The sequence below is a fragment of the Schistocerca nitens genome, chromosome 3, assembly GCF_023898315.1.
Source record: "Schistocerca nitens isolate TAMUIC-IGC-003100 chromosome 3, iqSchNite1.1, whole genome shotgun sequence".
NCBI lineage: Eukaryota > Metazoa > Arthropoda > Insecta > Orthoptera > Acrididae > Schistocerca > Schistocerca nitens.
Window position 1 is genome coordinate 729698960 of NC_064616.1, and position 15460 is coordinate 729714419.

At 36.3% G+C, this 15460-nt stretch overlaps 1 protein-coding gene across 1 annotated transcript in view; it reads left to right on the plus strand.

Moving 5' to 3' along the window:
- The window catches only part of LOC126248705 (protein DENND6B), a 218310-nt gene that overhangs the window by 161692 nt on the left and 41158 nt on the right, over positions 1 to 15460 (plus strand). The window contains exons 3-4 of the mRNA XM_049949995.1: positions 11357 to 11542; positions 12973 to 13223. Coding sequence (XP_049805952.1) covers positions 11357 to 11542; positions 12973 to 13223 — 437 coding nt within the window. The remainder of the gene's footprint in view (positions 1 to 11356; positions 11543 to 12972; positions 13224 to 15460) is intronic.

Genomic DNA, 15460 nt, shown 5'->3' on the forward strand with positions numbered 1-15460 from the left:
GCAGCAACACTTGTCTATAAAATCTGGTATGCTTAATCAGATCATCATCCTCCTCCTCATCGTCATCATTTATTGGTACATTCTTATCCATTACATAATTCAGTAGTATATTGGATACAGGACAAGTCAAGTTTGAAAAAAAGTGTTTGGCAGGGGGGGGGGGAATTTCCCCCATGGTGGGAAAGCATTTGTGGATTCTTTTAAGCTTTCAGTTTGGAAGAATAACTTTGTCAATTACTGGGGATCACCAATTTCCAATTTGGAATATAAATTTTTTTTAAGTATAACATCCACTCTGCAATGCCCACCACTTGACTCTTATACCCAGGAGAGCTACTGGACCACTCCTTGATTTTTGATCTCCCAGCGATTCCCTGAAACTGTTTAAACATTGAGATCTTTCAGTCTGTCAGTCCGCAGGAGTAGAATTGATTATCTCCATCACATGCTAATATCACTGCTGCTTCCTACTGACACTTCACAAAGGTTATTTCCAATTTAATCAGTGCACTTCCACTACTGAGGACTGACTGACTGAAAGACCTCAATGTTTAAACAGCTTTGGGAAATCGCTGGGAGAGCGAAAAATCAACATGACCAGAAAGTCTCTAACCCTTCAATGAGCCTAGCAGATGCTGATCACAACCTTCAGCACACATAGTGTGTACCCCTCTAGAACACTTTACAGATTACAGAAAATCAAACCAATCAGCTCCAGATGATGATGATGAAGCCAAATCACTGGTCCATGGGCTCATCAAAGCTGCACTGGAGTCGAGAGTCTTGCATTGATAACAGCTAACATCTTGTTTCTCAGGTACGGTTGTTTATGATGCCAGATACAAAAGAAGTTTAAAATTCCGGTCTCATTGAAATTTGAATCAAAGAATGACTCTTAACACTTCTCAAATCTGGCCCAACAATGATATGATAAAAAGTTGACCATGAGATCAGTATGCACATTAACTGAAGTAACTTATTTAGTGTCATGTATTCCCACAGATTCAGTGTAACATGAAATGTGTGACAAATTTTGAGCAGCCAAATGATTAAGATTGTAGAACTGCATACAATCTCAGACTTTCATAATTTGATATGCCCCCCCCCCCCCCCCCCCAAGTCTGTATTTGGGCACCTCCATGAGATGTAACAGAAAGCTTCTTGATCTTCTACAGAGATAATATTGGTATATACCAAATTTTGTTTTCACAATGTTGGTACAGGTTGTGCAGTAATGTGAGTCAAGTTTATACTCTATTTATGTGACTTTTAAAAATATTCGTGTTGTGAGTGTGTCTTCTTTCCCAAATGGATGAAACAGACTACTGTGCAGTTATAAAATTCTTTGATGTGGTTGATTTATCACAAACAGAAATTCATTCAAAAGTTTTCAATAACTAAGAAACTGTTGACTGAATTCAAATGAAGCCCTACTTCTCATGAAGATGATCTATGTGAATGATGTCCCAAAACAGCAACCACTAATGAAAATATTGAGAAAGTGCATGAAATAGTGTGGATGATAAGCAATCATTAGCAGTGCTGTAATTATGCAATGTCAGAAGAGAAAGTATGGCATGTTTCACATAAAGAATCCAGTATGAGAAAGATCTGTGCAAGATGGTTTCCACATTTGATGAATGCTGACCATAAGCAAATGCAGAAGGAATTTCTCAGAAATGTTTGAATCATTTTAGAGGAATGCAACTGATTTTATGTGCTAATTCATTACTGTGGATGAGATACGAGTAGATCTCTCATATCATTCCAGGAACAAAAAATTATTGAAAATAGTATGTCACCTAACAGTTAGTCAGGACCATACAAACATAAAAAATGTTACCATCATGGTTTTTGTATGGTTTTGTTATTTTTTGTGTACTTTATGACAGGGACACCATTCAGACTTACTTACTGTTTGAACCATTGCCTGTTGTTGATGTTTTTGGGGGAGGAGACTGGTCTCATCTGATTAGGGAAGGACGGGGAAGGAAGTCTGCCGTGCCCTTTCAAAGGAATCATCCCAGCATTAGCCTGGAATGATTTAGGGAAATCATGGAAACCTTAATCAGGATGGCCGGACACAGGATTGAACCGTCATCCTCCCGAATGTGAGTCCAGTGTGCTAACCACTGCACCACCTCACTCAGTGAACTAGTGTCTATAATTATGCCTGTGTGGATATTTTTATTTCTGACTTCTGCAGGACTATGAGTAATAATACTCAACGCTACGACTGTAATAAATAAAAAACGAATTATTTAACAGTTATAAGTGAAAAAAAACTACATTTAATTTAAAACTGTGAAAATAGGTGCCAAGTAGAAGCCAAAGCTGAATTTTATAGTTGAAAAGGGATTCTTCATACTGATCACCTTGCAAACAGTAAAACCAAATCTCACTAATAATATGAAAACATTATAGACAAACTTAATTAAGAATGACAGAAAAGAGAACTTCATTTATCAATAAAGGAAAACAATTGCATTTCTTCTGGCCAATGCACCTGCCCAGATGGGTGGTTTGGAAATGGCAATCTGTGGGCTTAGAAGAATGAATTGTTGGAACATCCATCCTATTTACCAGATTGGGCATCCTCTGACTTCCATTAGTTTTCACATCTCTAGAAATACTCAGCTGGCACAAGTTCTCAGTCCAATTAGGAGCTTATTTCATTTGTAGGGGTGCTCATGTGTGTCAGAATGTGCAAAATTTTACATTAGGGATGGAATCCAGCAATTGTAAAAATGTTAATTAAAGTTAATTTACCTGAAAGGCTACTAAATTGAAAAATATATGTATTATTGATGTAAATTGCTGTTTTTCATTGCTGTACCCTCATAAATCTACATCTACATCTACATGGATACTCTGCAAATCACATTTAAGTGCCTGGCAGAGGGTTCATCGAACCACCTTCACAATTCTCTATTATTTCAATCTCGTATAGCGTGCGGAAAGAAGAAACACATATATCTTTCCGTACGAGCTCTGATTTCCCTTATTTTATTGTGGTAATCGTTTCTCCCTATATAGGTCGGTGTCAACAAAATATTTTCGCATTTGGAGGACAAAGTTGGTCATTGAATTTCGTGAGAAGATTCCGTCGCAACGAAAAACGCCTTTCTTTTAATGGTGTCCAGCCCAAATCCTATATCATTTCTGTGACACTCTCTCCCATATTTCGCGATAACACAAAACATGCTGCCCTTCTTTGAACTTTCTTGATGTACTCCACCAGTCCTATCTCATAAGGATCCCACACTGCGCAGCAGTGTTCTAAAAGGGGACGGACAAGCATAGTGTAGGCAGTCTCTTTAGTAGATCTGCTACATTTTCCAAGTGTCCTGCCAATAAAATGCAGTCTTTGGTTAGCCTTCCCCACAACATTTTTTATGTGTTCCTTCCAATTTAAGTTGTTCATAATTGTAATACCAAGGTATTTAGTTGAATTTACAGCTTTTAGATTAGACTGATTTATTGTGTAGCTGAAGTTTAACGGATTCCTTTTAGCACTCATGTGGATGATCTCACACTTTTTGTTATTTAGGTTCAACTGCCAATTTTCGCACTTTTCAGGTATCTTTTATAAATCATTTTGCAATTTGTTTTGATCTTCTGATGACTTTATTAGTCAATAAACGACAGTGTCATCTGCAAAGAACCTAACACGGCTGCTCAGATTGTCTCCAAAATTGTTTATATAGATAAGGAAACGAAAAGAAATGTTGTAGCATTAAGTTAAAACTGGCTTTTATGTGGTTGTGGAGAATATCCCTGCATTATGTCTGGACAAAGTTCCACAAAACATCCATGGTAGTTGCTGAAGGACTGTGACAACTCATTGCCAACTGACCACATCTCATAGTAGTTTTATGAGTGGCATGTCAGGTGAATTTTGCTAGATAATGAAATACTGGTACACATCATTCTTTAAAGTAATCACATTCCTCACCATGTGGATTGTGTCTTTTGAAGAATCTGGCCTGATGCTGTAGTGTTAAAATATGGAATCTGGAATTACCTAAATGAGGGGATGTTCCTGGGGCACTAAAGCTTCCCAGATGTAATCAGTGTTGTTCAGATTGTCCTTAATACATGAGCTAAAATGATATATTTTATCCAGTGAGACTCCGTCACACTTCACATTTGTCTGTTGTACTGCTCATGAATGCAGGCTTCCATGGTAATAGATGACACACATGTGGCCATCAGTTTAGGAAAGGTTGAGGGAACTTACTGGAAAAACATTATATTTTGCCATTCAGTATGCCAACAGCGGCTTCCATGTGCCCATTGCAGTCTGACACAATTGTGGTTTTAGAAGCAGTGGAAACTGATGGAATGGCATGTGTACCCAGAATACATCCCACTGCAGATGACATTGAACTGTCAACATAGATAGATCCACAAATATTGCTGTTCTCGATTGTCAAGCCATCACTACGGACAAAGCTGTGTGATTTATTTTGTGTGCCTTGAGGTTACAATTATATCAGTACTGATAACACTGTCAGATATAGAGAAAGACAAGATATTAAAAAGAAAAGTAAAAGTTTTTCAGTTTCAGTATATAGTAATTAAAAATTTTAGAAAGACTTCTTTTTTGTGTTATAATGCTCCACTTTCAGACATAAGAGAACATTACATTCAGGCCAGAAGCCAGAGACTACTTACCTGCAAATGTGCTCTCTGTTCTAGCTGTCACTATAATAGTTGTGGTGCAAGTTTGGAGATTATGTGAAATGTTTGATTTGCTCACTAAAATGCTGGACTAGGCTTATGCACCCCCCCCCCCCCCTCTCTCACACACACACACATCTACAAGCATACTCCATAAGCCCCTGTACAGTGCATGGCAGAGGGTACAATGTACAAATACTAGTCATTTCCTTTCTTGTTCCACTCACAAATAGAGCAAGGGAAAAGTGACTGTATATAAGTTTCCAAACAAGCCCTAATTTCTCTCATCTTATCTTTGTTGTCCTTACATGATATGCACTTTGGTGGCAGTAGAATGGTTCTGCAGTTAGCCTCAAATGCCAGTTCTCTAAATTTCTAAAATAGTGCCTTGCAAAAAGAACACCGTCTGCCCTCCAGGGATTCCCATTTGAGTTTGTGAAGCATCTCTGTAATACTTACATGCTGATTGAACCTACTAGTAACAAATCTAGCAGCATGCCTCTGAATTGCCTTGATGTCTTCCTTTAATCAGGTCTGGTTGGGATCCTAAACACTCAAGCAGCACTCAAAATGGGTTGCACTAGCGCTCTAATCACTGTCTTCTTTATAGATGAGCTACACATTCCCAAAATTCTCCCAATAAAATAAAGTTGGGCAATTGTCTTCTCTGTTGTCAACCTGACATGCTCATTCCATTTCATATCATGCTGTAGTGTGACTGTGATTGATGTGATTACGTAGAGCAGCACACTACTAATGCTGTATTTGAACATTACATGATTTTTTTCCTGCTCATCCACATTAACTTACATTTCTCTACATGTAGAGCAAGCTGCCATTCATCACACCCTCTGGAAACTGTAAGTCATCTTGTATCCTCCTACAGTCAGTCAATGATACTGTCCTGTAGACTGCAACATCATCAGGAGACAGCCACAGATTGCTGCTTATCCTGTCCATCAGATCATTTATGTACATAAGGAATAAGAGTGGTCATATCACTCTTCTTGGGGGCACTCCTGATCGTACCCTTGTCTCTGATGATCACTCACTATTGAAGACGTGTACTGAGTTCTATTACTTAAAAAGTCTTTGAGCAACTTGCATACCTGGGAACATAATCCATACACTTGGCACCTGCATGTTTTTCCAGTTGTGCTGGGCAAGGGGTCCTTTATAAATGCCAGCTAATTAAGGGGCCCATGCTGTAGAATACTCTCTGTAAAACCAAATTTAATTCCATCTGGATCGGGCAATTTATTTTTTCACTTGCTTTTCTATGCCAGGGATGCCTATTTCTATGTGCTTGATGTGGGAATCTGTCCGACAGTCAAACTGTGGAATGTTTGTATTATCCTCCTGTGTGAAAGCTTTCTTAAATGTGAAATTTAAAACTTCAGTTTTCCTTTTGCTGTCTTCTATTGTCACCCTAGGATGGTTGAAGAGTGACTGGATAGAAGCCTTTGATCCATTTAGTGATTTCAGTTATGACCAGAACTTTCTTGGGTTCTCTGCGAGATCTTTTGCCAAGGTATGATGGTGGAAATTGTTGTATGCTTCACACATTGATCTTATTAGGGACACATGAATTTCTACAAACTTTTATCTTTAGACGTTTGTGCGTTCTTTTTTGATGTGAGAGTGCAACAGTCTCTGATTCCTCAGTGTTTTCAGAATTTGGTTATTAAAACATGGAGAGTATTTTCCATCCTTAATCCACATGCTTTGCTCATACATCTCCAGAGTATGATTTACAGTCAGTTTAAACTTATTGTAACTAAATGATGTCTATTCATTTTCTGAATGGGATGCTGCTTATCTGCTCTTTCTAGTAAAAATTCTGACCTAGCCTTCTTGTAGGATTTATTAACTTTAGTTATCATCATCACTATCATGATGACATGATCACTAATACCTGTCTCTGTACTGACACTGTCAATAAGTTCAGGCCTGTTTGCAGCTACAAGGTATCAAATATTTCCATAGTATGTGGCTTGTTTAAATAGTTGTTTAAGGCAGTTTTGGGAAAACTTGTTCAAAAGTACTTCACAATGCTGTCTATCAGTACCACTTACAGTGAAACCATAGAATTCACAGTCTATACTCAATAGATTAAAGTTGCCTCCAAATAATACTGCATGATCTAGATATTTCCACACTACTGAGCACAGATATTCCTTCAGTGATTCTCCACAATTTATACTTGCAGAGGAGGACTATAAAAATGATGATTGGAACACACTGCACAAGCAAGTGGCATGTTAATGTGTTATGTAATCAGTGCAAATGTAGCCACTTCTAGATAAGCATATCTGCTCAACATTAACTATGTACAATTCCTATGTACAGCACATTACCAGGTAATGACAAAAGAAAAAATACTTGCAAAACAGTCCGGATAATGTGTCAGAATATTCAATGCCTCAGAAACAAAGTACTAGATCTAGAAGTAGCTTTAAATAATCTTGCTGATGTCTCTTGTATTTGTTTATCTGAACACTGGTGCAAGGCTAGTGAATTAAATCTCATAAATATAAGCAAGTTTAATTTAGCAACACATTATTGCCGAAGTGTTTTTAAAAATGGTGGGGTATGCATTTAGTATAGAGTAGGACTGCAGTTCAAAGTGAAAACAGAAGTGGACCATCTAAATATAGAAAAACATTTTGAATCATGTGCCATAGAGTTAAAAACTGAGGAGAAGAGTGAAAAACTAGTTGTCATTACAGTATATAGATCTCCACTGGGTGACAAAAACATATTCTTCAAAAAAATAGAAGCAGCATTAAACACTTTTTATAGTAATGAAGTGAAATTATTTTTATGTGGAGATTTTAATATTAACCTGTTAATTGAAAGTGATGAAAAAAGACAGCTTTTGAGTATACTCAGCAGCTTCCACATGAAACCACTCTTTACAGATGCCACCAGAATAACAGAACTGTCATCTTCTCTTTTAGACAATAATTTCTCAAATATGGAGAATGGTATCACTGAGCCACTAAACGTAAACTTAGGTCTTTCGGATAACAATACACTATTAACATACATAAATTACTCTATCCCCAAGGCAGTAAATTATAAGTGGGGATACAAAAGGCACTTCTATACAGAAAAAGTAAATACTATCATCCAGTTGTTAGCTAATGAAACCTGGGAAGATGTCTTTGCACAAACAACAACCGAGGAATCTTTCAATGCTTTTTCAAGTACATTCATGTCCCTATTTGAGATGTGTTTCCCAAAAAAGCTCACAAAGATCAGCGTCATGCCTAGGAACACAAGCCAGTGGATAACACCTGCTATTAGAGTATCTAGTCAAACACTAAAACATATCAGTCAACTCAAAAAAGATAACAAAGATGAACACTTTACAGATTATGTTAAGACATACAAGAAAATTTACAGGAAGGTGATCAAAAAAGCCAAGACAATGCACAATGACAGTGTAATTGCTGGGTCAGCAAACAAATCAAAAGCTATATGGAATGTAGTAAAAAAAGACTTTGTTTTAAAAGATGATCAAGGTGTGCTAGTCAGAAATCTTACTTTAGCAAATTACATTAATGACTACTTCATAAATAGCCCAATCAATCTGAGTACAAATTGTTCTAAGATTATTAGAACATCAATCCCAGAAGAACAAAGTGTTAATTCATTATTGCTACCTCCCACGAACAAATTGGAAGTTAATCGAATAATAAAAACAATGAAGAATAAAATGTCCTCAGGGATTGGCAAGATACCTTGCTCAGTCATGATGAGATGTGCTAGTGTCATATCAGACCCACTCTCACACATCATAAACATATAATTTTCAGATGGTGTCTTTCCACAACGATTAAAAATTGCAAAAGTAAAACCATTGTATAAAAAGGGCAATATACATGGAGTGGGAAACTATAGACCAATAGCTTTATTATCGGTATTTTCAAAAGTAATAGAGACAGTCATGAAAAACAGAATTACAAATTACCTCGAGAAATTCAATCTGTTGTCTGAAAACCAACACGGCTTTCGCAAAGGAATGAGTACACAGTCAGCCATCACCCAATTCATTGAAAATAGTGTAACGGGGCTAGATAAGAACAACAGTACAATAGGAATAAATTTGGACCTCTCAAAGGCATTTGATACTGTCCAACATGATATCCTGCTAGACAAATTAGAATATGTCGGTATACGAGGAGTAGCTAAAAAGTGGTTTCAGTCATATCTCCATAATAGGAAACAGGTAGTAGAAATTGCAACAACAAACAGTAAAAACCAAAGTATTGTTTACAGATCGGATATTCAGACTGTGCCAATTGGGGTACCGCAGGGGAGTGTTCTAGGACCTCTCCTATTTCTTCTTTACATAAATGATATCAAGATTCCAGTAAATGGTACTCGTATAACCCTGTTTGCGGATGACACAAACATTGTAGTAACTGACATAAACCGGGTATTGCCAACATCTGCAACCAGAGTTATAGAATATTTGCAAAATTGGTTTGAAGTGAACAAATTAACCATAAATATCTCTAAAACTAATTATATACATTACAGGAAAGCAAAGTCACACTCTGATCTAGATCTCAGAATACAAAATAAAGAAATTGTGAGAGTTGCTACCACAAAATTCTTAGGTGTACATATAGACGAGAATTTAGACTGGAAATCCCATATCCTGTATCTCTCGCATAAGTTAAGCTCTGCTTGCTTTGCTTTACGCATTATTAGCTTTGTATGTAGTTGGGAATGTAGTAGAGCTGTTTACTTTGCTTATATACATTCTGCAATTACCTATGGCCTCATCTTCTGGGGTCATAGTAAGAAAAATCTCAAAACCATCTTCACTCTACAAAAACGAGCTGTCAGAATAATTACCAACAGTTCGACGCTAACTCCTTCAAAGCAATTATTTAAACAGCTGAATATTCTACCCCTACCGTGCCTCTATATACAGAAAAGCGTAATTAATGTAAAACGAAATATTAACAATTTCCAATCCAACTCAGATCTACATACTTACAACACAAGAAAGTGCAATGACATTCATATAAAAAGAGTTAACAAGGCTTTGGCGCAGAAACAAACAAACATACAAGGAAGCAGATTGTATAACAAACTACCGGTAAAGATAAAAGAAATAAAAAAAATGTCTTCATTTAAAGAAGCAGTATTCAAATTTTTAATGACCAACTGCTATTATAGTGTAAAAGAATACCTGGAATAGCTTCATACTAAACAATTATATTTATGTACTCTGTGCCAATAGTAATTTTTATCTGACTTTTGCTATGATCTAAATAAATAATATGTACAAAAGTGCTAGAATTGTATGTGTTATATCTAAATATCAACTGTGTATTCCATGTAAAAAGTCTTTCTCATACATCAATGTAAATAATCAAAGTTGTACATGCTATTTCAATGTGGTCTGATGTTATGTAGTCTACTATGCACATCTGTATTTTGTATAGTATTGTTCACCCTATATGTGTGTGTATATATATATACTATGTATTTTTTGACAAAATCCATGCAATGTAAATTGTCTCTGGATGAATAAACTACTACTACTACTACTACTACTACTACTAGTACTATGGCAGAATAAAGTGGCCCATATAAAATCTAGTAATTAACCTGACTTCACCTAGGGCTGCTACTCATGTCCAGATAACTTTACTACCAGACTCAGTTTTGAGCTCAGCACATACAATATTTTTGTCAACAGCAATAAACACTTCCACTACCATGGCTTCTAATCTGTCTTTTCAATAAATTTTCAAAGTCTTGCTAATACCCTCTGTCTTTCTCAATACATGGGCAGTGTTAATGGGTATTGTGTATCTTGGGGTGAAGACTATTGTGTTGTTGGCTTTTGCAGCACAGAAAGGTACTGAAGTATGAAAACATGATTAAATGAGCACAAAGTGGATGCTGTGTATGCCTGACAATAACATAAGTAAATTATTTTAATCTGCCAAATTAAAATGCATGACTGCCATGTAATCAATATTTCCAGAAGATGCCTTGAACTGAAATAAGAGCTATTGTGGGTCACAGTATGAGATTAGAGATACATTTATGATGTTTCTAAGATACAACTTGCATAGCTGTGAAAGTCAAAATTTTATTGCTAAATACTATTGTCAGACAAATGCAGAACAGAGAACAACATATATCATGAAAAGCAGATCAGAGTAGTAAGTTCTTTTTCAGTTGTATTGACAAGAAGACAGCAACATAATGGACATATGTCATTGGGCATTGTCTTGTGATCTAATTTTGGTAAAAGTACAACTCAAAATGATGATTGCCAACTTGCTTTAACTATTGGAGTGGTGCATTTGTCAAAATTTTTGAATTTTGCTTGAAGAATTAATGAGTCTTAACTGAAATGCATAAAATGTCCACTGATGTATAACAGTCCACCCATTGTAAAACAGTGAGTAAAATTAATGGAGAAGAGAGAGAGAGAGAGAGAGAGAGAGGAGGAGGAGGAGGAGGAGGAAGAGGAGAAGAAGAAGAGGACAAAGTTTTATTATCTGTTGGCTCTGATGTCACAGTCCATTTTCTTTGTTTGTAAAATACATTAATTTACACAATTTGAAATACTATTTCATTTTCTATATTATGACTGCAGTATTATCATTTTGTATTAATTGTGTAATATGTATTTCAGAGTGTGGTTATTGTGTCGCGTCTGTCATTCTTGAGCCTCTTCACTGAAGTGTGTTCTTTGATCGCCCCTGAATATTTTGAAAATGGTGAGCCAAGTATAGAAGCTGCGTGCCATGATATAGACCAGTGGCCAAGTCCTGTCCCTGGAGAAAACGTTAATCTGCCACTGTTTGGAACAGTGCTTCAGGTATGACAATGAATGGGTGCTTTGGGGCATTTACTTTTGTCTGTGAATCATAATATATAATGATAAAAATCAGTTAATATCTATGTGCTGTAGTTTGTTCAATTTTTATCCTGTAGTGTCATGTAGTAGATTACAATCAGTGAAACAATTGGAAAGAATTGCCAGATGGTATGATTGTATTTGCCGTCTGCTGTAAGTGGATATATAGAAGCTGACACACTATTAAGATGAGAACTACAGTTTCTTGCAGTCCCATCCCTATATTTCTTCTTTTCATATTGACTGACTGTTACAAGTACTGTAGTAAGTTTTTTGCTTGAGACCTAGAGTGTGAAGCATTGTAAAACAGTGTATGGAGCAGTAAAGTTCATCAAATTAAATATTAAGTTAATTTTTTTTAACATTTCAGTCTACTGAATGAAATGTACTATCAGAATTTTAAAGAAAAAAAAAAACAACAACAAAAAACAAAGAGGTTAAAAAAGAAGAAGAAAAATTTCTGCAAATGTTTCTCTTTCAGTTTCATGTATCTTTCAGAAATATTAGACAGACTCATAGGGAAGTACAAATTGTATTCAAATAAAATCTCCTTGGGATTAATTATGCAAGGTTAGTCAAAATATAAAACACTTAAAGACTGCATTTCTGATGGATTCAGTGTCTGAAGTAACACAACAAGCAAATATGCGCAAAAAAGTTGCAGGGGAATCACCGTGGAGTTTGCAAACAAGCATAATGGTTATGGCATGTGGAAGCTCTAAGGCTTGCCTAAATAACTTGGTTGGTAATAACTTTTCTTTTGTAGGAAATGTTTCAGGTCTAAATGTGAGGTTCCAATACCTGTTTGGTAATTCAGATTTATGTTTTTATGGTTTCCATAAATTACTTAAAGTGCACAGTCAGGATGGGTCCTCTGCGCAAGACTTGGCTGATCTTGATACTCAAACTCATTTTGAAATTAAAAGCCATGTCCTGCAAATGCTCTGAACTCATCTTTGTGGCTGACTGCGAACTGAATATCATTTGGAGCACAACATTAAGGGCCACTACATCTCTTCCGATGATGGCATATTGCTGAAACTTGTATCAATAATCTATTATGTTTGCTATTATTGTACAGTTTTATTGAATTAGTGTCAATGAGCCAGAAACCAATCACTAGCAATGCTTTCAGAATGACCTGCTAAGTTCTTTTGATAGTGTCAGTTGATAGAATATTATTGTATGGAAGAAAATACAGTTCAATACATAAGAATTATTTCTGTCACCAACCTCTTACTTAATAATGTATTGTGTTAACTTTCTCACTGTCATTTTAAACTTTCTGTGTATGGGTATTGCTATAGTGGAAACATGTTGTTTGTAGAAACTGAGTTTATTAACCAGTAACATAGTATATGTGGATAATTCAAATTTTTTGGACCTTTCAGGCTTATATTCCTGTTCAAAGCAAAAAGCCATGCAGTGTAGTTCCATCAGGCTCACCTCCAAGAATGAATTCATTAGTGCAGCCCCCACCGACTGTCCTCCGCTCTATTCATGAAGTAAACTTATTCCGATGTTTTTCACCTGTTGTCTCACATGTACTCCTCTTATGGGAATTAGTACTTACTGGTGAGCCAATTGTGGTAATGGCTTCATCTCCCTCTACATGTTCAGAAATGGTGCAAGCTCTTGTAAGGTATGTATTTTTTTAATGCAATTAAAGTAGCGCACTGTGTTTTGTTTGCATGTTAAACAAATAAAGTTTGCTTATAATACTACTGGTGTAATTTTGTATTGTGTAATGTAGCAGAAATCCTGATATACTTACTAAGAAATTATTTGATAATGAATTCTCAATTGCATAGAAGTTTTGCTGCTATAATATACAATTGGTATGAGGATTAATTAGTATTAATATGTTTTCTTATTTGTCTCATTAGATACTGAGTGTCTTCGATGTCCTCAGTTTATAACTGTTGTGTTCTGCAGATCTAGCTTTCAAAACACTAACACTGCCTATATTAAAATTCTCAAGATATAAATTAATTCCCCATAAATTTCTCCTTCTCTCATAAAATTAAGAGCTGTTGTCAGGGGAACCTCACGCCCCCTCCCTTTTTAAAGACTGACATAGCATCTTCTGTTGCACCAAACATTATTAAAGATAATGTGATTATTGTGTAAATGCTCTTTCATTTAGTGCAGACTAATTATTGGTTTTCTTAGCACCCTGTTTTTGTTTTGATATATAAGGTAAAAATCAGGAGTTCTTTACTGAACCACAATTAATATAATTTCGTAATAATTCTGAAACATTTGTGAGAACTCCTGATAAATGATTGTGGAGCTACTTCAGTATTCCCTCCATCAAGGCTCAAGTGTCACTCTATAACAAAGCTTTTTTTAAATATACAGGGTGATTCAAGAAGAATACCACAACTTTAAAAATGTGTATTTAATGAAAGAAACATAATATAACCTTCTGTTATACATCATTACAAAGAGTATATAAAAAGGTTTTTTTTCACTCAAAAACAAGTTCAGAGATGTTCAATATGGCCCCCTCCAGACACACGAGCAATATCAACCCGATACTCCAACTCGTTCCACACTCTCTGTAGCATATCAGGCGTAACAGTTTGGATAGCTGCTGTTATTTCTCGTTTCAAATCATCAATGGTGGCTGGGAGATGTGGCCGAAACACCATATCCTTAACATACCCCCATAAGAAAAAATTGCAGGGGGTAAGATCAGGGCTTCTTGGAGGCCAGTGATGAAGTGCTCTGTCATGGGCTGCCTGGCGGCCGATCCATCGCCTCGGGTAGTTGACGTTCAGGTAGTTACGGACAGATAAGTGCCAATGTGGTGGCGCTCCATCCTGCTGAAATATGAATTGTTGTGCTTCTTGTTCGAGCTGAGGGAACAGCCAATTCTCTAACATCTCCAGATACTGTAGTCCAGTTACAGTAGCACCTTCGAAGAAAAAGGGACCAAAAATTTTATTGGCTGAAATGGCACAAAAAACGTTCACCTTAGGCGAGTCACGTTCATACTTCGTTCGAAATGCACGCTGAACAACTGTCGTTGATTCACTTCTGCCGTACTCAATAACACAAAAAGCTTTCTGTTGAGCGGTCGCCATCTTAGCATCAACTGGTGCTGACACCTAGTCAACAGCGCCTCAAGCGAACAAATGTACAACTAAATGAAACTTTATAGCTCCCTTAATTCGCCGACAGATAGTGCTTAGCTCTGCCTTTTGTCGTTGCAGAGTTTTAAATTCCTAAAGTTGTGGTATTCTTTTTGAATCACCCTGTATATTTGCAGTGGGTGATAAAATCTATATTTGCACCAACCACAGAGCTTCAGAAAATAAACTGCTTCAATAAGATCTGTATACAAGATATTAGCATTGTTCCATTTTGGCTGAATAATATTGTATGTATTGGATGTAGTTAATTACCAGTATTGGCCATTAGCCATCTTCAAACAGTACATGTGACGTAGTCACATGTCGTATATGTTTTAACAATGTGCATTCTATACCCTGTAAGTGTGGAAAATATAGTGCATTTTGCGATGTATGTTCACGAATATATCTCTCCAACAGCTAGCAGGTCCAGCACACTCTCCAGAAAGACATCACAGTGCAATATCTTCTTTATGACTTGTGTTAATTTTTTGACACTGCCTACGTCACAAATAAATCACAAAGTATATAAAGCACTGTGAAGTTCATTAGGATTGTGTGTTGGCTCCACCATCTATTACACAATTCCTATGTCAACACAGAAGCTGCAACATTGATATCTGTTTGTAGATGTTCCTCATTTGTTTATTTCTCTGAATTGTTGATGTGTGAAACTATGTTCATGACTCAGACTCTCATTTGCCTATTGCTCTGCAAATTTTAAATATTCTTATGATATAGT